Genomic DNA, 23,228 nt, shown 5'->3' on the forward strand with positions numbered 1-23,228 from the left:
AAAGTGTTTTCAAATCAGGACTATATTAATAGAACTGAATCTCATACACACACCTCTCTCTCTCTCTCTCTCTCTCTCTCTCTCTCTCTCTCTCTCTCTCTCTCTCTCTCTCTCTCTCTCTCTCTCTCTCTCTCTCTCTCTCTCTCTCTCTCTCTCTCTCTCGCAAACACACACACAACCCCATACTCACATTCCATTCGATCAGTCCCAGTATGGGAGGCACAGAGCCTGCCCAGAGTTGGACGTCCCCCCCCCCCCCCTATCTATGCTCACAGACAGACAGGCAGACAGGAGGAACAGCACTGCACTCCATACAGCCAGCCATGCAGAGGAGGATACAACACCGATCATTCCACTGACTGACTCCGTAGTCTACATCACACAACTGTGTAGTGTGGTCCCTGGCTTGGATCTGGACCAGCTACAACAACTAACAAGACAACTGGTGGTGGATAGGGATGGGTTCCAAACTGAGAATTGAGAGGACTTCTCATACAGTCCTACTGATGGGAAGCGGTCATCTTTCTGGATTGATGGTCTGCCTCCCAACCGTCTGATTGACGACAGGACAGGAAGACATGTTGTGAAGAGAGACAGAAGACAGACAGTCTAGTTGGAAGACATAAAGGAGGATCATCAGCCTGTGTGTCCTGCAGCCATGCTGTGGTACCTCCTGCCCTGCCAGCCCAGCTGCCACATTACCTGGCTGGTTCTGGCTGCCCTTCTCCTGCTGCTGACGGGCTGTGTGTCTGTGTCTCTGGAAGAGCTGCCCAAAGGCTCAGGGGACATAGCTGGCAGCGGCTCCATGAGCGCCAGCACTAACACTAACGCTCGCCAGTACAACTCTATCCAGCACGGATCCTGCACCTATACCTTCCTGTTGCCAGAGAACGCTGGGGGGAACAGGCCGTGCTGGACGGAGGGGGAGGGGGTCGGCGGCTCCAGCACCAGCCAGGGACAGGGCCAGTACCAGGGGAACACTCTACAAGGAGATGCCCCACTGATAAAGCCCAACATCCCAGGACCGGCCCCGGCTCTGGGCAGCCAGAGGATCCAACACCTGGAGCACGTCATGGACAACTACACACAGTGGCTTCAGAAGGTCAGAGCATGTTCTCTATGCATCCAGTATAGTGGTAGTTGATGTAAAGAATAAAACCTGATGTTTCAGTCTAAACAGAGCTTTATCAGACATATGGAATCTGGAAGGAAATGCATACCATGTCCCATGGCTGTGCAGGTCAAAATGATCTGCTTTTTTTATCAGATTGAACTATGTGCTATTGCATTTATAACACATTAGCCAAAGTTGTTATCAAAACAAATCTAAGAAGCGGTAGTTCGGTTCTATGTACGCTATTTCTATGCTTCCCGTTCTTGAGTTTAGTTTTTTGTGTCGTCTGTTTTGTACACCAGTTTCAAACAGTTGAAAATTCAATGTTTTTTCGGTTCTGGAAAACATATTTCACAGTAGTTTAGATGGTACAATTATTCTCTACACTAGCCTTGCTTATTTTGTCACAAAAACTGAAATTAGGCAAACTATTAGAATTTTTGCAACCAGGAAATGCCGGAGCGATTTCTGCATAGTGCATCTTTAAGTGCACTATATCAGCATTGAGTGTGTTTCAACCCCATGAACCATTTGGACCAAGCCAAATGTGTCCTGCCATAATGAATATTATTATTATAGGAAACATTTGGCTCTGTCCAACCTGGATCCATCTCTTTCCTCTATGTCTGTTTATTTGGTCGTTAGGTTGTGATGTTCTGAGTGTGTCCGGCTGGCGTGGCTGTCCTTAAGAAAACACTGTGTTGTCTGTCTGAACCTTCTCACACTGGGTCACATTGGCCCCATCTGGGGGTGGGGGGTCAATTTCTAGGAATGGGCTCAGCTTTAGGCAGTGCTCAGTCTGTCTGTCTGTCTCTTTCTGTCTGTCTGTCTGTCTACCACTTCAGTATTAACAGACTACCACTTCAGTAGAAACAGTCTACCACTTCAGTAGAAACAGACTACCACTTCAGTATTAACAGACTACCACTTCAGTAGAAACAGACTACCACTCCAGTATTAACAGATTACAACTTCAGTATTAACAGACTACCACTTCAGTAGAAACAGACTACCACTTCAGTAGAAACAGACTACCACTTCAGTAGAAACAGACTACCACTTCAGTATTAACAGACTACAACTTCAGTATTAACAGACTACCACTTCAGTAAAAACAGACTACCACTTCAGTATAAACAGACTACCACTTCAGTAGAAACAGACTACCACTTCAGTAGAAACAGACTACCACTTCAGTAAAAACAGACTACCACTTCAGTATTAACAGACTACAACTTCAGTATTAACAGACTACCACTTCAGTAAAAACAGACTACCACTTCAGTAAAAACAGACTACCACTTCAGTATTAACAGACTACCACTTCAGTAGAAACAGACTACCACTTCAGTAGAAACAGACTACTACTTCAGTAAAACAGACTACCACTTCAGTAGAAACAGACTACCACTTCAGTACAAACAGACAACCACTTCAGTATTAACAGACTACCACTTCAGTAGAAACAGACTACCACTTCAGTAGAAACAGACTACCACTTCAGTAGAAACAGACTACCACTTCAGTATTAACAGACCACCACTTCAGTAGAAACAGACTACCACTTCAGTAGAAACAGACTACCACTTCAGTATTAACAGACCACCACTTCAGTAAAAACAGACTACCACTTCAGTAGAAACAGACTACCACTTCAGTAGAAACAGACTACCACTTCAGTATTAACAGACCACCACTTCAGTAGAAACAGACTACCACTTCAGTAGAAACAGACTACCACTTCAGTATAAACAGACTACCACTTCAGTATTAACATACTACCACTTCAGTATTAACATACTACCACTTCATTATTAACAGACTACCACTTCAGTAGAAACAGACTACCACTTCAGTAAAAACAGACTACCACTTCCGTAGAAACAGACTACCACTGCAGTAGAAACAGACTACTACTTCAGTATTAACAGACTACAACTTCAGTATTAACAGACTACCACTTCAGTAGAAACAGACTACCACTTCATTATTAACAGACTACCACTTCCGTAGAAACAGACTACCACTGCAGTAGGAACAGACTACAACTTCAGTATTAACATACTACCACTTCAGTAGAAACAGTCTACCACTTCAGTATTAACAGACTACCACTTCAGTATAAACAGACTACAACTTCAGTATAAACAGACTACCACTTCAGTAAAAACAGACTACCACTTCAGTAGAAAGACTACCACTTCAGTAGAAACAGACTACCACTTCAGTAGAAACAGACTACCACTTCAGTAGAAACAGTCTACCACTTCAGTATTAACAGACTACCACTTCAGTATTAACAGACTACCACTTCAGTATTAACAGACTACCACTTCAGTAAAAACAGACTACCACTTCAGTAGAAACAGACTACCACTTCAGTAGAAACAGACTACCACTTCAGTAGAAACAGTCTACCACTTCAGTATTAACAGACTACCACTTCAGTATTAACAGACTACCACTTCAGTATTAACAGACTACCACTTCAGTAAAAACAGACTACCACTTCAGTAGAAACAGACTACCACTTCAGTAGAAACAGACTACCACTTCAGTAGAAACAGACTACCACTTCAGTATTAACAGACTACCACTTCAGTAGAAACAGACTACTACTTCAGTATTAACAGACTACTACTTCAGTATTAACAGACTACCACTTCAGTATAAACAGACTACAACTTCAGTATTAACAGACTACCACTTCAGTAAAAACAGACTACCACTTCAGTAGAAACAGTCTACCACTTCAGTATTAACAGACTACCACTTCAGTATTAACAGACTACCACTTCAGTATTAACAGACTACCACTTCAGTAAAAACAGACTACCACTTCAGTAGAAACAGACTACCACTTCAGTAGAAACAGACTACCACTTCAGTAGAAACAGACTACCACTTCAGTATTAACAGACTACCACTTCAGTAGAAACAGACTACTACTTCAGTATTAACAGACTACTACTTCAGTATTAACAGACTACCACTTCAGTATAAACAGACTACAACTTCAGGATTAACAGACTACCACTTCAGTAAAAACAGACTACCACTTCAGTATTAACAGACTACCACTTCAGTATAAACAGACTACCACTTCAGTAGTTTGGCACCAATTTGTTCCACAATGGTTTGGAAGAGTGTTTATGATATATGAACTTAACTTAACATAGATGCTAATGAATAAGTTGGCAAGTGTTGTAGATAGCCGTCATACTTTGAATGCATGAATTGGACACAGGAATTGTTTCATCAAAAACAATAAACATTGACATATAATAGCTCATGCCCACATGTTAATGGACCTCTATATAAACTCCAGATTTCACATAATAAGTGCCAAGATAATAAAATCTTAGAAGGGTTGACTGTGTGAAAACATTCTGTATGCTGCATACATTGCCAACCAACAAAATTATACATGAAGACTTTCCTCAAACTTCATTCTGGTTATCGTGTGTAAACCACTCAGGACTTTTCTCTCAGCATCATGGCAAAATGTGTAGATTAGCAGGAAATTAGCTTAAAAAATGTGAAATATTCTGTCAGCCTCATGACAAAATGTGAATAATAGCATGAGATGAGCTATAAAACAGCACATCTTTCTCTCCACCCCATGGAAAAATGTGTAGAATTGCAGGGAAATTAGCTTTAAAACTGCAACATTTTCTCTTAGCTTCATGACAAAATGTGTAGAATAGTATTATAAAACTGCAAAATAAGCTTAAAGACCCAACCACATATACCTCCCGAGTGGTGCAGTGGTCTAAGGCACTGCATCGCAGTGCTAGCTGTGCCACTAGAGATCCTGGTTAGAATCCAGGCTCTGTCGTAGCCGGCCATGACCGGGAGACCCATGGGGCGGCGCACAATTGGCCCAGCGTCGTCCAGGGTAGGGGAGGGAATAGCCGGCAGGGATGTAGCTCAGTTGGTAGAGCATGGCGTTTGCAACGCCAGGATTGTGGGTTTGTTTCCCACGGGGGTTATAAAAAAATATATATAATGTATGCACTCACTAACTGTAAGTCGCTCTGGATAAGAGCGTCTGCTAAATGACTTAAATGTAAATGTAAAATGTAATGTCATAGAGACCAGGCCAGAGGGAATCTAGCCACACAGTAGACATTCTCAAATTGAAAATCATACTTAGGGTGATCTGTTACGTTAAATCAGGGATGAAGTGAGACATGAATCTAGCTTTGCGATGTAAATTTTTCATATGCCATTGTTGTGACTATCTAACTGTAACGGTAATTTCCAAACTGTACATTTTTGGAACTACATAGTTTGAAAAGCTGTCCAAGGCTAAACTCAAACTGATTGATATGAACTGAAAAGGCCATGGCTTGAAAACCGGGGTAACAGGAAAACTATCAACTTCAATGAATCACTGAATGACCCTGAGCTGTCACAAAAAAACCGACATATTTTTAAAGCATATTGCTGGGAAAGACCTCTCCTCTCCTCATTGTAATCATCATCAGGATAGTGAACTTGAGATGGATAATGTCATTGGCAGCTGAGCCCTGTCCACATGATGTATCTGTGGTAGAAAACATACAGATGCAGTCCCATGACTGATCTCTCCTGGTTGACTAAAGGGAAATGACTGAACTCAACAACCCTGAAAGATCCCTCCCTAAGTAGCTGACCAGGGGCCAAGGAAATCCTTAGACAGGACCATATTGATGCAGTAAATCCTTAAATCCAAAATTACTGAAGGGAATGAATACATATCCAACTTATTTTCTTCCCTGGATATAATTTCATTATTTCTGGTTGGTTCCTTGGAAGTTGTGGGAACGTATGTTTTGGTTTCACATTGGTTGTGGGAACGAAGCCATACGTTTCCTGACCGGTAAAATATAACGTTTTCAAACGTTCTGAGAACAGAAGATTTTGTCTCTATTCTGGGAACTTTTATTTTTAGGTTGCAGAGAGGTTCTGAGAATGTTTTACTCTGGTTCCTTCAAAGTTTTACTGGGAGGTTTTATTAATGCTCTGAGAACAGAAACTATAGGTTATTTAATAACTTCCTGAAAACATTCACTATGTTTCAATAAGACTGCTAGCTTATTTTGGGTTGACTTTTTGAACTTCAAGCACAAATAGACCAGTTGGTTGTTCAGCAACAAAACCAACGCATGTGCAACTACAGTGGGGAAAAAAAAGTATTTAGTCAGCCACCAATTGTGCAAGTTCTCCCACTTAAAAAGATGAGAGAGGCCTGTCATTTTCATCATAGATACACGTCAACTATGACAGACAAAATGAGGGGAAAAAATCCAGAAAATCACATTGTAGGATTTTTTATGAATTTATTTGCAAATTATGGTGGAAAATAAGTATTTGGTCAATAAAAAAAGTTTCTCAATACTTTGTTATATACCCTTTGTTGGCAATGACACAGGTCAAACGTTTTCTGTAAGTCTTCACACACTGTTGCTGGTATTTTGGCCCATTCCTCCATGCAGATCTCCTCTAGAGCAGTGATGTTTTGGGGCTGTCGCTGGGCAACACGGACTTTCAACTCCCTCCAAAGATTTTCTATGGGGTTGAGATCTGGAGACTGGCTAGGCCACTCCAGGACCTTGAAATGCTTATTACGAAGCCACTCCTTCGTTGCCCGGGCGGTGTGTTTGGGATCATTGTCATGATGAAAGACCCAGCCACGTTTCATCTTCAATGCCCTTGCTGATGGAAGGAGGTTTTCACTCAAAATCTCACGATACATGGCCCCATTCATTCTTTCCTTTACACGGATCAGTCGTCCTGGTCCATTTGCAGATAAACAGCCCCAAAGCATGATGTTTCCACCCCCATGCTTCACAGTAGGTATGGTGTTCTTTGGATGCAACTCAGCATTCTTTGTCCTCCAAACACGACGAGTTGAGTTTTTACCAAAAAGTTATATTTTGGTTTCATCTGACCATATGACATTCTCCCAATCCTCTTCTGGATCATCCAAATGCACTCTAGCAAACTTCAGACGGGCCTGGACATGTACTGGCTTAAGCAGGGGGACACGTCTGGCACTGCAGGATTTGAGTCCCTGGCGGCGTAGTGTGTTACTGATGGTAGGCTTTGTTACTTTGGTCCCAGCTCTCTGCAGGTCATTCACTAGGTCCCCCCGTGTGGTTCGGGATTTTTGCTCACCGTACTTGTGATCATTTTGACCCCACGGGGTGAGATCTTGCGTGGAGCCCCAGATCGAGGGAGATTATCAGTGGTCTTGTATGTCTTCCATTTCCTAATAATTGCTCCCACAGTTAATTTCTTCAAACCAAGCTGCTTACCTATTGCAGATTCAGTCTTCCCAGCCTGGTGCAGGTCTACAATTTTGTTTCTGGTGTCCTTTGACAGCTCTTTGGTCTTGGCCATAGTGGAGTTTGGAGTGTGACTGTTTGAGGTTGTGGACAGGTGTCTTTTATTCTGATAACAAGTTCAAACAGGTGCCATTAATACAGGTAACAAGTGGAGGACAGAGGAGCCTCTTAAAGAAGAAGTTACAGGTCTGTGAGAGCCAGAAATCTTGCTTGTTTGTAGGTGACCAAATACTTACTTTCCACCATAATTTGCAAATAAATTCATAAAAAATCCTACAATGTGATTTTCTGGATTTCTTTTTCTCAATTTGTCTGTCATAGTTGATGTGTACCTATGATGAAAATTACAGGCCTCTCTCATCTTTTTAAGTGGGAGAACTTGCACAATTGGTGGCTGACTAAATACTTTTTTTCCCCACTGTATGGGGCAAAACAGACAGGGTTGGCCTTGATTGTTGACAACATGTAAAATATATTTTGTCTTCAAAATAAATACATTTTCACAATCAGCACTTGTCTCTCAAATAAATCGTTACAGTTGTTGGTTAGCTAGCTAGTGAATTTTAGCCATATAAGCATTGACATGAAATCAGTCAAAACACAACATGGTTTCAAGAACAAGATAGAACCAGCTGAAAATAGCCACCTACGATTCCCCATATGGCAGATTCTTGTCATTGTTGCTTGCTATCTGACGGTTCAGAATCATAATAAAGCACAGCTTCCGGCGCCATTGATGCACATGCTTCATTTTCATGACATTGCAAGCCAACCCATCTATAGGACACTAATCCTATAAATGCGTTTGCATTAATCATGCAAACACATTTATTTTTTATTGTGACACAGCATCAGTGAGATTTGAACCTATAATCTTCTGTTGTTCATCCATGGAATTAGTCCACTGCGCCACCAGTATGGAGCTAGCATGCCATGTTTTTTTACGCTTTCACAGCTGTTCATTTTAGTCTATTCAAACAGACCCATTTCAAAGGAAACAAGCACTCATTAAGATCACACACTTAACAAGACAGAGGATAGAGAGAGTTTTGTTGATGCTGAGAACGGAATGTATATGTTTTTAAATAACTTTCTTAAAATGTTCTCTGAATGTTACTGAAGTTTTCTTATGGTTTTTATGGAACGTTTTCTTAACGTTCTGAGAACAGGTTGTATGTTTTTAAATAACATTCTTAGAATGTTCTCTGAACATTACTAACGTTTTCTTGTGGTTTTTATGGAAAGTTTTCTTAACGTTCTTGGAACAATTTGAGAACATTACTTTAAGTAGAACCATGAGGAAACCTGTAGGAAACCATATGCTGAAGTGCTGAAATTCCCACAGAAGAACTTTGTTTCTTAACGTTCTCTGAACTATTTGAGAACATTCTCAATGTCAAGTCAGTTGGAAAGTGTTCCTAGAACATTACCAAAATTGAAATTAAATGTAACCATGTTTGAACTTTTCTCACAGCCAATGAAGTGGAGTGTACAGAACACCTGGAGTCTGGCGAGAGAGGTAAAGCCCTAAACATCTCTTCATACCTCCTCTGTGTTTGTGTTTCAGATTGAGAGCTATGTGAAGGACAGTCTGAAGGTGCAGATGGCTCAGCTGCAGCAAAGTGCTGTCCACAACCACACAGCCGCCATCTTGGATCTAGGCACCAACCTCCTGACCCAGACTGCCCAGCACACACGGAAACTGACAGATGTAGAGACCCAGGTGCAGTATGAATCATATACAAATATCCCTCTCCAAAGAACATTAAAGTGCATGTTATGATATCAGTAACACTTACTACTTAATCATGTAGCCTACACAGCAATTATCCTTATTTCATTGGATGAATAGGCCTATGAAGTCCATTAAAATACATGTTAACACTTTTAGCCTATATAAATCATGTCTATACACTTGACTGGGTGAATTTGAATGATAGTAACAGTTTCCTGATGGACAGGTGTTGAATCAGACCTCGAGGCTGGAGATTCAGCTCCTGGAGAACTCTCTGTCCACCAACAAACTGGAGACCCAGCTCCTCCACCAATCTACAGAGATCAGCAAACTGCACGACAAGAATTGGTAAAATCAACATGGATTATTTTCTTCCCAGTTCTGTCTTGATTTATTGGCCGACTGACTGACTGACTGACTGACTGTTTGATTGATTGATTGACTGATTGACTGACTGACTGATCGACTGATCGACTGATCAACTGATTGTCAAATCACTTGTATTGATCAGGCTCTTGGAGCAGAAGATGCAGGAGCTGGAGTCTGGGCACCATGAGGAGCTGGCTACCTTACAGAAGGAGAGGTCCAGCCTGCAGCAGCTGGTAGCCAGACAGAGCAGTGTGATCACAGAGCTACACACCCATCTGGACCAGGCCACTGGCAACAACAGTATCCTGCTTAGTCAACAACAGCAGCTCACTGACACCGTCAACAGTCTGATGAAACTCTGCTCTAAGGACAGAGGGTCTGGAGGTACTGGATGGATGCTGGGGCCAATGTTTCCTGTTACAGAAAGTAGAAATAAAATACTCTGGGGTATGAATATCATAGCATAGATAGGAATGATTTCCGGGAAGAGGGAGTTGGCTTTAAAAGCTCTAGGTAGGGTTAAATACAACAGAGGTACTGGAGGATATATTGTGGCAAATGTTCACAGGTTCAGACAAGGTATTCTCTGGGCACAGATAAAGCCTATACCTGGACTAAGAAGGCTGGACTAACCCAGTGAGCACCGGCCGACATCCATGGACGTTAAAAAGAGGTTGAAACTTGGTCCGGAGCGGCCTTGATTTCAATGTCCACAGACGTCCAGACCGGACTTGATTCGGCCCAAACACAGATGTCTAAGTTTGATTCAAATTTAGTCTGGACAGGCCTTGATTTGGCCCCAAAAAACCTGTCTATGATTCATTCAGATTTGGTCCTACAGCATACTACAGCACAGTACAGTAGAGCACAGCAGAGTACAGTACAGTTAAGTATAGTAATGAAAAGTAGAGTATAGTTCAGTACAGTAGAGTACAAAATGGCACTGCACTCTACTGTGCTCTACACTGTACTGTACTGTACTGTACTGTACTGTACTGTACTGTGCTGTCCTAACCTGTGAAACATAGACGTCTATGATTGGTTCAGATTTGGTCTGATCCGGACCGACTAAATTTGGTTTTGTTTGGGGGTGGAGCTCATTAGAATAACACCCAGTATACTTTGCCAGTGTTCATTTTTACATTTACATTTTTGTCATTTAGCAGACACTCTTATCCAGAACTGAAGGATATATTGTGCCGAATTTGTATAGCTTTGTCTAAAAGACGTCTATTCAACTTTCATTCACAACCCGAAAATGAACCTGATTTCAACGTCTGGAAAATACGTATTTTAGACATCTTTTCAAGTAATTTAGCTCACTGGGAAGTAACATAGGCTTAATCTGTGACCGGGAAAGGCCTGGATCATAAATACCATAGCACAGATAGGAATGATTTAGGCTTGGAGGGGGTGACCTTAAATGCTCAGGCTAGGGTTAAATAGAACTTACTGTATGAACTGGAGACTGAAGAGAATTTATAGGAGTTTATAATAACTTGGTGGGTGCTTATATTTGTCCTATTTCACACATGTACAAGTGTGAATTAATTTAATATCCATTTGTGAATTGTAAATGTGTTTTTTTGCATATCCCAACACTCCCTGAGACGCCCTCGGAGAGTGGGGTCATGGCCAGGGTCTGTCATTATCAACGGAGACCCTGGCGTAATTAAGGTTGAGTGCCTTGCTCGAGTACATCAAATTATTTTTCACCTTGTCAGCTAGTGGATTGAAACGAGCAACCTTTTGGTTACTGACCCAACGCTCTAACTGCTAAGCTACCTGTCACCCAGAGGGAGTTCTGCTGAACATCACCAGAAGTGTTTCATTCAGGGCCCAGACTGGCTTCAAGAGCCTCTTCAGACTAGAAACAGCTACTTGTCTAGTGTTCTAAGAACATAAGAAGATGCATTCCAGAACATAAGAACCTGTTCTAATAGGAACTGACCCAGTCTGGGCTGTTGATTACAAAGGATTTAGGATGCATTCAAATTGGAGTCTAGTTTATAATGTGTTTGCTCTTGTTTCATTATCTATTCAAGCAGTGGTCCCAAACAGCAACCTTGCCTTTAAGCAGAGAGATTCATCTCATGAGGAGAGAAAGTATCGGGACTGCTCTGAAATCTTTCAAGCTGGCTTCAACAACAGTGGAGTATATACTATTCACATCAACACACAGGAGACTAAAAGGGTAAGGAAAACTATATTATCTTTAGTAAATATTAGAGGGGGGAAAAAAATATGTAAATTCAATTAGCATAATTTGTATTATAGAGGCATACATTACAGATGATATATGCAGGCTTTGCCTCTGCATGCAAAACAGCGAAAACTGACATGAAAAATTAAAGGGCTGCACTTTTTCTTACTGTAACCTACTTTAGTTTACGTGCAAGTGAAGTGGCAGCAATTAATATACGGTACTCTAAAGCCGCTTGCCAAAAGATTCGACAACAATATCCCAGGAATATGTCAGGTATTGGCTGGCTGATATGCTGGGTCTGGAAATACTCTTGGCTGGCCTCTTCACCGCAGCTACACGGCAGATGTCCTCCTCCTGCCAAGCCGCAGATGGCTGACTGGCAGTGTGTTACTGTCCATTATCAGCTGTCAGTGTCAATGGGACCTCCATGGTTGCACTGAGCTACGTCCCTGGGCTTAGGACACATTGTCATTATGGCCTGAACATGGTACACAAAACTAAGGACACTCATCTATAGTACATTTTTGTCATTTAGTAGACGCACTTATCCAGAACGATTTACAGGAGCAATTATGTTTAAATGCCTTGCTCAAGGGCACATCGACAGATGTTTCACCTTGTCTGCTCAGGGATTCGAACCAGCGACATTTCGGTTATTGGCCCAACGCTTCCGGTTACTGGCCCAACGCTCTTAACCGCTAAGCTTCTTTTACAGGAAACAGTCGTTATTGTCATGATATGCACTGCATGTGTGAGAGTAGTGTGTAAGCTACCCATGTCACTGACTTTCTGTCTCTCTCTCTCTGTAGGTTTACTGTAACATGGAGGCAGCAGGAGGAGGATGGTCCGTCATTCAGAGGAGAAAAGACGGGACCATGGACTTCCAGAGAACGTGGAAGGAGTACAAGATGGTGAGGAGGCCAGGGTGGAATATTCTCACAGCATTCACACTCACATATTTTCTGATTTTGGTGAATACATAGCACTAGGGATTAACATGGGTAATCGGGATCCCGGGATTGTCCCTGGAACACTCTTCACGTTTACCGGAAAAAATAAACGACAAGACCCGGGAAATTACAACATTTATCCACAATGTCTGCACTAATGAAATTCCACAGCAAAAGATTAACAAAAATTAAAATGCAACATTATCCAAACAGGTTGTCGCATGGAAGCCATTAGCCTAGTTTATTTACTTGACACAAAGTCGCCATACAAATTCAAAGAGCACGCATAATTGACACTGCCGGTCGTGCTGGACTGCACACATGACCCGAATGCAGTTAACGAACCCTACAGGAAACCCCTACAGTATAGCCTATTAAAGAACGTGTGCCTCTTTAAGCTGTCATTGTAAATCTTCAGACAGTCACACATTTGATAGGCCTATGCACAATTCACTACATAGGCATGTAGTGAAGTCTGTTAGCAATTCAGAGGCATGAGGGGAAATTCTATCTTCAGAGCCTAGGCTATTTTCCTATCCAGTCCCAATCCCAATGAAACCCAAAATCCTGACTCCTGTCTCACTCCTGTTTCTAATTTTATTAGGGAATCCATAGGTTGCATTATCAAAGCACGTCTCTCGCCTATGCATGTCAAAATACCGCTTTCCCCGCTTCTCTGTGCTGTCTCGTACTTGCTGCCCATATGAGAGCTTCGGTGTGATCAACAAACGATATGAGAGTAGAAATTGATATTTTTTAAACAGAGTTGGTCCCCGTTAAGATACCTTGATATTTAAACTATTTCCACTTCATCTCTCCATTATTCATGAGCAGATCTGCTATCTGTATAATCATCAACTTGATTTTGCCAAATATAGGAGATATTCTGTCATTCGTTGAAGGAGGTTAACTTTGGTCATTTGACTTTTGTTTGACTGCTGTTACAAAGAATGATTCGACAATGCTATGCTCGGAGTGCGCTCTGTGCGTGCTGAGCGTGCTCTGTGTCGAGATCTCCTAGGCTACTTCTGTTACTCTATCATGACTACATTTCTGTTTAATTTGCTCTGAAATCTTGACATAGTGGCGCAGCCAAGCCGACAAGGTGGCGCAGCAACCCTGTTATTTGGGGAGAACCCTAGCATAGTGACCATATCTTGGTTTTAAAAGCTTTAAATGGGCACTTCCGATTTTTGCAGTATATCCCGGGACTCTCGGGATAAATATGAATTATTCCAGGTATTGAAACTTGGTAGATTTTCGGGAAAATATTAATCCCTACATAGCAAAATATTCCACAATATAAATGTATATGTCAAACTATAACAGAGAAAGGAGCATTACAAACGCATAGCAAGGAACATACTTAGTACATCCCAAGTGGCACCCTATAGCCTATATAGTGCACTACTTTCGGCCAGAGCCCTATGGGAAATAGGGTGCCATTTGGGACGTATCCACTGTGTTGCCACTTCCAGCCCCATTAGGCCTTGACAGAGCCCTGTGGCCTCTGCCTATGGGCTGAGATTTGTTAGCAGTGCTGAGTGAGGGATGGCTGCCCTCCAGTGAGGGGCTAAGGAAGTGTGGAGTATAGCCTGGCAAAGACACGGGCATACAATGGGTTCCCTCTTGACTTCCTCCATTGAGAATAGATGATTTGCTGTTCATGGGGCATGTGTTCGCTCGGTGACCCCTCTGTGGGGAGTGTTTCATCATGACACTAATGGCCTCTGATTGAACACTTCTGAGAGAAGACGACAGGAGAGAGGAAACTGTTTAAGTTGAGTCTAAACATGGTGTGCTTAGATCACCATTCAAATGTTGATATATTGTAAATTGTCTCTGGTAAAAAAAAAAGATCCATGCCAAGGTCTGGTCTAGTGCAGCAGACCCCAACACTATCTTTCTATCTATCTATCTATCTATCTCTCTCTATTTACATTTTAGTCATTTAGCAGACGCTCTTATCCAGAGCGACTTACAGTTAGTGAGTGCATACATCTTCATACTGGCCCCCCGTGGGAAACGAACCCACAACCCTGGCGTTGCAAGCGCCATGCTCTACCAACTGAGCTACAGGGGACTTATATACAGTGGGGGAAAAAATTATTTAGTCAGCCACCAATTGTGCAAGTTCTCCCACTTAAAAAGATGAGAGAGGCCTGTAATTTTCATCATAGGTACACGTCAACTATGACAGACAAAATGAGAAAAAAAATCCAGAAAATCACATTGTAGGATTTTTAATGAATTTATTTGCAAATTATGGTGGAAAATAAGTATTTGGTCAATAACAAAAGTTTCTCAATACTTTGTTATATACCCTTTGTTGGCAATGACACAGGTCAAACGTTTTCTGTAAGTCTTCACAAGGTTTTCACACACTGTTGCTGGTATTTTGGCCCATTCCTCCATGCAGATCTCCTCTAGAGCAGTGCTGTTTTGGGGCTGTCGCTGGGCAACACGGACTTTCAACTCCCTCCAAAGATTTTCTATGGGGTTGAGATCTGGAGACTGGCTAGGCCACTCCAGGACCTTGAAATGCTTCTTACGAAGCCATTCCTTCGTTGCCCGGGCGGTGTGTTTGGGATCATTGTCATGCTGAAAGACCCAGCCACGTTTCATCTTCAATGCCCTTGCTGATGGAAGGAGGTTTTCACTCAAAATCTCACGATACATGGCCCCATTCATTCTTTCCTTTACACGGATCAGTCGTCCTGGTCCCTTTGCAGAAAAACAGCCCCAAAGTATGATGTTTCCACCCCCATGCTTCACAGTAGGTATGGTGTTCTTTGGATGCAACTCAGCATTCTTTGTCCTCCAAACACGACGAGTTGAGTTTTTACCAAAAAGTTATATTTTGGTTTCATCTGACCATATGACATTCTCCCAATCCTCTTCTGGATCATCCAAATGCACTCTAGCAAACTTCAGACGGGCCTGGACATGTACAGGCTTAAGCAGGGGGACACGTCTGGCACTGCAGGATTTGAGTCCCTGGCGGCGTAGTGTGTTACTGATGGTAGGCTTTGTTACTTTGGTCCCAGCTCTCTGCAGGTCATTCACTAGGTCCCCCCGTGTGGTTCGGGATTTTTGCTCACCGTTCTTGTGATCATTTTGACCCCACGGGTGAGATCTTGCGTGGAGCCCCAGATCGATGGAGATGATCAGTGGTCTTGTATGTCTTCCATTTCCTAATAATTTCTCCCACAGTTGATTTCTTCAAACCAAGCTGCTTACCTATTGCAGATGCAGTCTTCCCAGCCTGGTGCAGGTCTACAATTTTGTTTCTGGTGTCCTTTGACAGCTCTTTGGTCTTGGCCATAGTGGAGTTTGGAGTGTGACTGTTTGAGGTTGTGGACAGGTGTCTTTTATACTGATAACAAGTTCAAACAGGTGCCATTAATACAGGTAACGAGTGGAGGACAGAGGAGCCTCTTAAAGAAGAAGTTACAGGTCTGTGAGAGCCAGAAATATTGCTTGTTTGTAGGTGACCAAATCCTTATTTTCCACCATAATTTGCAAATAAATTCATTAAAAATCCTACAATGTGAATTTCTGGATTTTTATTCCTAAATTTGTCTGTCATAGTTGACGTGTACCTATGATGAAAATTACAGGCCTCTCTCAACTTTTTAAGTGGGAGAACTTGCACAATTGGTGGCTGACTAAATACTTTTTTCCCCCACTGTAGATAGAGATATATAGATAGAGATATAGATAGAGAGATATAGATAGAGAGATATAGATAGATATAGATAGAGATATATAGATAGAGATATAGATAGAGATATACAGATAGAGATATACAGATAGAGATATAGATAGAGATATAGAATATAGAGATATATCTCTCTATCTATATCTCTATCTGTCTATCTATATATCTCTATCTATATCTCTCTATCTATATCTCTATCAATATATCTATATCTATATATTTCTATCTATATATCTCTATCTATATCTCTCTATCTACTCATCTCATCTGTCTGTCTCCCTCAATTCACCACCGTCAAAAAAGAGTCAAACACAGAACAGAATTCCTTTAAAAAAAGAGAATAAAGATTCCCTGAGTAGAACATCCCTCTAGTCTGCACTCTTAAGAAAAAAGGTTCTACCTAGAACTATATAGGGTTTGTCATCTTGTCCCTGTAGAAGAACTCGATATGACAGTAATTCTTTTTCTATAGCTCCATGTGTTGCTGGGATAAGGCCCTGCGACAGACTAGCGTCCTGTCCAGGGGTTGTACTTGTACATCAAGCTGCCTTACACTACAGAAACAGGAGATAGACTAGTGTCCTGTCCAGGTGGTGTACTGGTACATCAAGCTGCCTTACACTACAGAAACAGGAGATAGACTAGCATCCTGTCCAGGAGGTGTACTGGTACATCAAGCTGCCTCACTACAGAAACAGGAGATAGACTAGCATCCTGTCCAGGTGGTGTACTGGTACATCAAGCTGCCTTACACTACAGAAACAGGAGATAGGCTCCTGCTCCTATGAGCCTTTCCGGCTTGGACAAGGCTTACTTACGAATGTGTTGCTGTGCTGTTGTTGTTGCAGGGCTTTGGGAGTCTGTTTGGAGAGCACTGGCTGGGGAATGAGTTTGTGTTCCTGCTGACCAGTCAGAGGCCCTATAACCTGAGGGTGGAACTGATCGACTGGGACGGACAGCAGGCCTTCTCCCACTACGACCGCTTCTACATCGGCAGCGAGAAGCAGAATTACAGGTAGGATACCAGCAATGTGTTGTGGGACGTATTCTTAAAGAGTATCACAGTATCACAGTAGGAGTGCTGTTATCAGCTACAGATGTCATTTCCACTTTGAAAATTCAGACTTGATTTGCCCTAAAGAAAAATGTATCAACCTCTACAAAAATGTCCATGAATTATAATCCACATAATAATTCACATTTCCTGTTCCTGCAGGATTATTTTCCTGCTCTAGCAAACTGGCTCAAATTAAGATCCTACATCTGTATGTACCCTAAGTGGAGAAAATGAAGTTTTATCGAATCTCAGCGCATTGTACAGTACTGTTTTTATGATCATTGGACATTCCCTGACTAAATACGCCCACATTCCTATTTAAATAGTCACTCTACTACTCAATTGTGGTTGTCTTTTTACTTTCTTGAGGAATTGCAGTAGATTTTTAATGAAGTGGGAATGAGATATTGGACTTTGTTCCATCACTGACAATGATGTGCTTGGTGTTGTATTTACATCACAGTAACGATGGTGAGGCACTGGGGACTCTGATCATGATTTGTAATCAATTAATTTTTCAGTTTGCTTGACTTCTTTGTCCATAACCTTATGATTGAGGCTTCTAGGACTTCAGCAGAAGATCATAATTCTTACTTTTCCATTTATTCTCTGTTCAAAAACATACTGAAAAATCTTTTTGAGTTCTGGAATGGAATCAATTTTGGTCTTTAGATTCTTATTTCATGACCATTCTGTAGTACTTGTGATGGAGATGGTCCAAAACAAACTATTGTCACACAGCTTCTTAGTGAAAGAGAGGCTCTGCCTCATTTCACAATGCCATTACTAACAAAATAAACTGTAAGATCGTAAAAGGGAATTACCATATTCTAATTCCTTAGAACGATAACAGGAAGCTTTGTCTCAATCTGATTTAGTTCACCCACACACGGATGTGCGATCATACAAACGAACACACACGTGTACCATTTTTACCTGGCTCACATTTTTGCTAGCCAGTTAAAAACAAGGAAGGATGGAAGGATGTACAAAGAGCTATTAGATTAACTCTTGAGTAGTATTGAGAGCGAGAGTAAACAGAGTATGTCAGTGGAAATGGAAAAGTAATTTACAGTACATAGCAGTCAGTATTTATAACCTGTTAGCGGGAATCTATGTAAATAATGACCATTCTTTTAAACATGGCATAAAGAGGAAGATCACAGCCTTTAAAAGGAAAGCTATTCTATGGAGTGTGGCGTTAAATGGGCCTACAGCTCAAATCCAATCACATTTTATTGGTCGCATACACATATTTAGTAGATGTTATTGCGGGTGTAGCGAAATGCTTGTGTTCCTAGCTCCAACAGTGCAGTAATACCTAGCTAAATGCTTGTGTTCCTAGCTCCAACAGTGCAGTAATACCTAGCTAAATGCTTGTGTTCCTAGCTCCAACAGTGCAGTAATACCTAGCTAAATGCTTGTGTTCTTAGCTCTAACAGTGCAGTAATACCTAGCTAAATGCTTGTGTTCCTAGCTCCAACAGTGCGGTAATATCTAGCTAAATGCTTGTGTTCCTAGCTCCAACAGTGCAGTAATACCTAGATAAACGCTTGTGTTCCTAGCTCCAACAGTGCAGTAATTACACTTTTACATTTTAGTCATTTAGCAGACGCTCTTATCCAGAGCGACTTACAGTTAGTGAGTGCATAATTATTTTATTTTTTTCATACTGGCCCCCGTGGGAAACGAACCCACAACCCTGGCGTTGCAAGCGGCATGCTCTACCAACTGAGCTCCAACATTGCAGTAAAACCTAGCTAAACGCTTGTGTTCCTAGATCTTACAGTGCAGTAGTATCTAACAATACAAAACAATACACACAAATGTGATAGCAAGATGGCGCAGATAGACATGGTCGCCCTGTTCATGGCTCCTATGCAACTTTGCAGCTCTTCAGATACACTGGGTTTCAGAGAGCCAGGCTGCCTTCCACTACTACTTAGTTAGTGTGACACAGAGTCACTGTAGAGGAGCCAAACACCTGGTCAACATACCATACTGAAGCCCCATTAATGATCAGCCTGACACTTTGATGGGTCAGATATATGACCACACAGAGGGACCACATATAAATAGAGACGTTATAATTGACGAACAACAGTGTTCAGGTAAAATTCAATTGTGATATGTATTAATTTCTTTCATTATCTGTGTCATTCATATTCTTGTAAAAGATGAATTAATTGAACAATGTTTGTTAAATACAATAAGATCATAGAAATGTGGTTTCTTGCTGTGAGGCCTGATGTGTTGAACTAATCACCTCTCTCTAAGTGACTGTTGTACTGTATCTATGATGGTCTAACATAGACATAGTATTCAACATAGATATGGTATTCAACATAGACATAGTATTCAACATAGATATGGTATTCAACATAGACATAGTATTCAACATAGATATAGTATTCAACATAGATATGGTATTCAACATAGACATAGTATTCAACATAGATATGGTATTCAACATAGACATAGTATTCAACATAGATATGGTATTCAACATAGACATAGTATTCAACATAGATATAGTATTCAACATAGATATGGTATTCAACATAGACATAGTATTCAACATATATATAGTATTCAACATGGATATGGTATTCAACATATACATAGTATTCAACATAGATATAGTATTCAACATAGACATAGTATTCAACATAGACACAGTATTCAACATATAGTATTCAACATAGATATAGTATTCAACATAGACATAGTATTCAACATAGACATAGTATTCAACATAGACAGTATTCAACATAGTATTCAACATAGACATAGGATTCAATATATTCAACATAGACACAGTATTCAACATAGACATAGTATTCAACATAGACATAATATTCAAGTCTACTGATTAAGAATAGGGCCTCTCTCTTCCGTGAAGTATCCATTACCTGGTTCTGGCAAGACCTCAAAGATGTCTGACTCATAAACCACAGTTGGACCTGCCGCTTGACATGCAGTACAGTAGATGGGGCAATACAATGCAGGATGAGAGAGTGCAAAGTGTTCACAGGGAAGTGTATATGGCTTGAAACAAATGAGGAAACCAACAATACCCTCATAAACCAGGATTTTCTTTATAAAAGCAACAGGTGTGATTGGTTTTGATATAGTGTACGAGAATTTCAAAGACACTTCTTTAGAAGGGTACATATTATTTGTATTAGATTAAAAGAACATTGTGGTGGTGAATTTCTGTCCTCAAGCGTTCGCACAGTGAGAACAAGGGGAGGTACTCGGATTTGCATACAGAATAATATGAAATACTCTGAGACCAGGTTGCAAGGGGAGGTACATATTATTTGTGTTAGATTAGAAGAACAGTGTGGTGTATGCACTGTATGAAAATGTATGCACTCACTAACTGTAAGTCGCTCTGGATAAGAGCGTCTGCTAAATGACTAAAATGTAAATGTAAAATGGTGGTGAATTTCTTTCCTCCAGTGTTCCCACAGTGAGAACAAGAACAAAGCATTCTCCAGCAGCTAAAGGGCATTCCCACTGTGTTTCTGCTTTATTTCCCTCTGTGTTACCCTGGCGACTGTGTCAGGCTGTTCCTGAAGAGTCACAGTGGAACGGCAGGCAGACAGAGCAGCCTGGTCATCAACGGAGCAGACTTCAGCACCAAGGATATGGACAATGACAACTGCATCTGCAAATGTGCTCTCATGCTCACCGGGGGTATGTCTGAGGCTAAAGTCCACATCGACCCCTAATCACATGCACTCTGTATGCACTCCTGTAGAACTGAAACAATTGGATAAGTAGACAACAACAACAACCCACCCAGATTATGCTAGGCAAGGTGAAAACATTTCCAACCCACTGACCTCCCTGTCACCATCACCCACTTTATCCCCCCCTGGTCTAGAAGACCTGCAGAGCAGGCCGGAGCCAGTTAGCATGTATTCAGCACTGTTACTGACATATCAAAGCAGAGGATGCTATTTTAGCTGGTTATGCCAGGTGGCAGCCCTCAGCATTTTACAGAATGATTGCCACGTGCCATGTGGCTGGTTTAGAAGTCCAGGGAACTGGCCAGCAGAAATGATAGAAAATAACAGTACAATTCCTATTACAGTGATGTAAATGAGTAGCTACAATCCCATCAGGATTTAGATCAAGAATGGACATCAGAAAATGCATAGTACAGATACATGTCTTTATTCTTTTATCAATGTCTAGACCAGCGTTTCCCAAACCCGGTCCTGGGGCCCCCTCTGGGTACACATTTTGGTTTTTGCCCTAGCACTACACAGCTGATTCAAATAATCAAAGCATGATGATGAGTAAATTATTTGAATCAGCTGTGTAGTGCTAGGGAACAAACCAAAACATGCACCCATTGGGGTCCCCAGGACCGAGTTTGGCAAACGCTGGTCTAGAGTGACAACGAGGTATTTAAATCCACATACAGCATGCACCTCTTGCCCTCAATACACTGGGGTGCTTTAGACCCAAAAGTAGCCACAAACATCAAGCACCAGCTTCCAGTCAGTTCTAACCTATAACACAGAATTTAGATGCCCATGGAATGTAGGTTAAAGCATGGCTGACGCCAACACGTAGCTTACTAGAGTATGGCTGTATCCCAAATGGCACCCTATTCCCAATATAGTGCACTACTTTTGACCAGAGCTCTGGACCAGAGTAGTGCACTACATAGGGAACAGGGTGCCATTTGGGACTTAACCCATAGGTTGATGAGTTCAGGAGGTGTAGTGGTTAGTGGATAGATCACTTGGCATTAACGGCCCTCCATAAGACTCCAAGTAGCTGGTCCAAACGTGTTGGGCTCGCAGAGATTGTTGTAGACTATTTATATTTTGTTAGTTGCCCTCACACTCCTCTCTCACCTGTAATGAAAGGTCAGAGGTCAGAATGGGGCAAAGCTATCCAGAGAGAGGAGTGCTGGAGTCTGCTCTAGTGTTGACGACTTGGCGCTGCAACAAAGCTATCTAGAGATAATCAGAGGTTACAGGGAGGTCACACAGTTATGACTTTGATAGTTCCTCTGATAGTGTAACATCATCAAGCCTAAAATAAATGTTGTTTGTTTCTCTCTGCCTTTCTCTCTATGCCTTCAGGTTGGTGGTTCGATGCCTGTGGACCATCGAACCTGAACGGGATGTACTACAATCATGGTCAGAACATGGGTAAACTGAATGGGATCAGGTGGCACTACTTCAAAGGGTCGAGTTACTCTCTCCGTGCTACCGCCATGATGATACGACCAGCAGACTTCTGAGAGGACCTTTCGGTGACTGTCGTTGGGTACATTGTCCAGAGCCATATTGGCATCATTAGCCATGTTTCCATCCAACTGTTTTTATGGGATAAAGTACTGGCCTGTTGCATAAAAAAACTCAGAACAGGTGTGACGGAAACACAAAATACAAGGTGGGATAATTGTTTGTACTTTGACTTGAGAAAAAGGAGCAACATAATCTTGCTTTCTATGAGGAACTTGGATTCTGACATTCTGGTGCTTACATGTCCTCTTGAAAGACATTGATTGTTTGAGATAGTATGCTTCAGCACCAGCTCTGCTATGAATCAAACTGTAGAAGTGGGTCACATGAAGAGGATATGAACGGAAGACTTGGTGCTTTTGAAAGACTTTCATTTCTCGTTTCATTAGTCTCTCTTTCATTTCTCTTTTCATTAGTCTCTTTTCATTTCTCTCTTTTCATTTGTCTCTGCTGTGCATTGTTCTTGTATGG

At 41.5% G+C, this 23,228-nt stretch overlaps 1 protein-coding gene across 1 annotated transcript; it reads left to right on the forward strand.

Annotated features, from left to right (window-relative positions):
* Nucleotides 1-658: 658 nt before the first annotated feature.
* LOC311139183 (angiopoietin-1-like) lies at nt 659-22,753 on the forward strand (the record flags this gene model as incomplete). Its single annotated transcript, XM_084174074.1, has 9 exons — nt 659-1,102; nt 9,014-9,169; nt 9,408-9,529; nt 9,693-9,934; nt 11,599-11,744; nt 12,566-12,667; nt 17,276-17,442; nt 21,056-21,186; nt 22,593-22,753. 9 exons carry the CDS (start codon nt 659-661, stop codon nt 22,751-22,753), a joined length of 1,671 nt encoding a protein of 556 aa, XP_084030200.1.
* Nucleotides 22,754-23,228: the final 475 nt, after the last annotated feature.

This window comes from Coregonus lavaretus, assembly GCF_964263955.1.
Source record: "Coregonus lavaretus genome assembly, chromosome: 13".
NCBI classification, from domain to species: Eukaryota; Metazoa; Chordata; class Actinopteri; order Salmoniformes; family Salmonidae; genus Coregonus; species Coregonus lavaretus.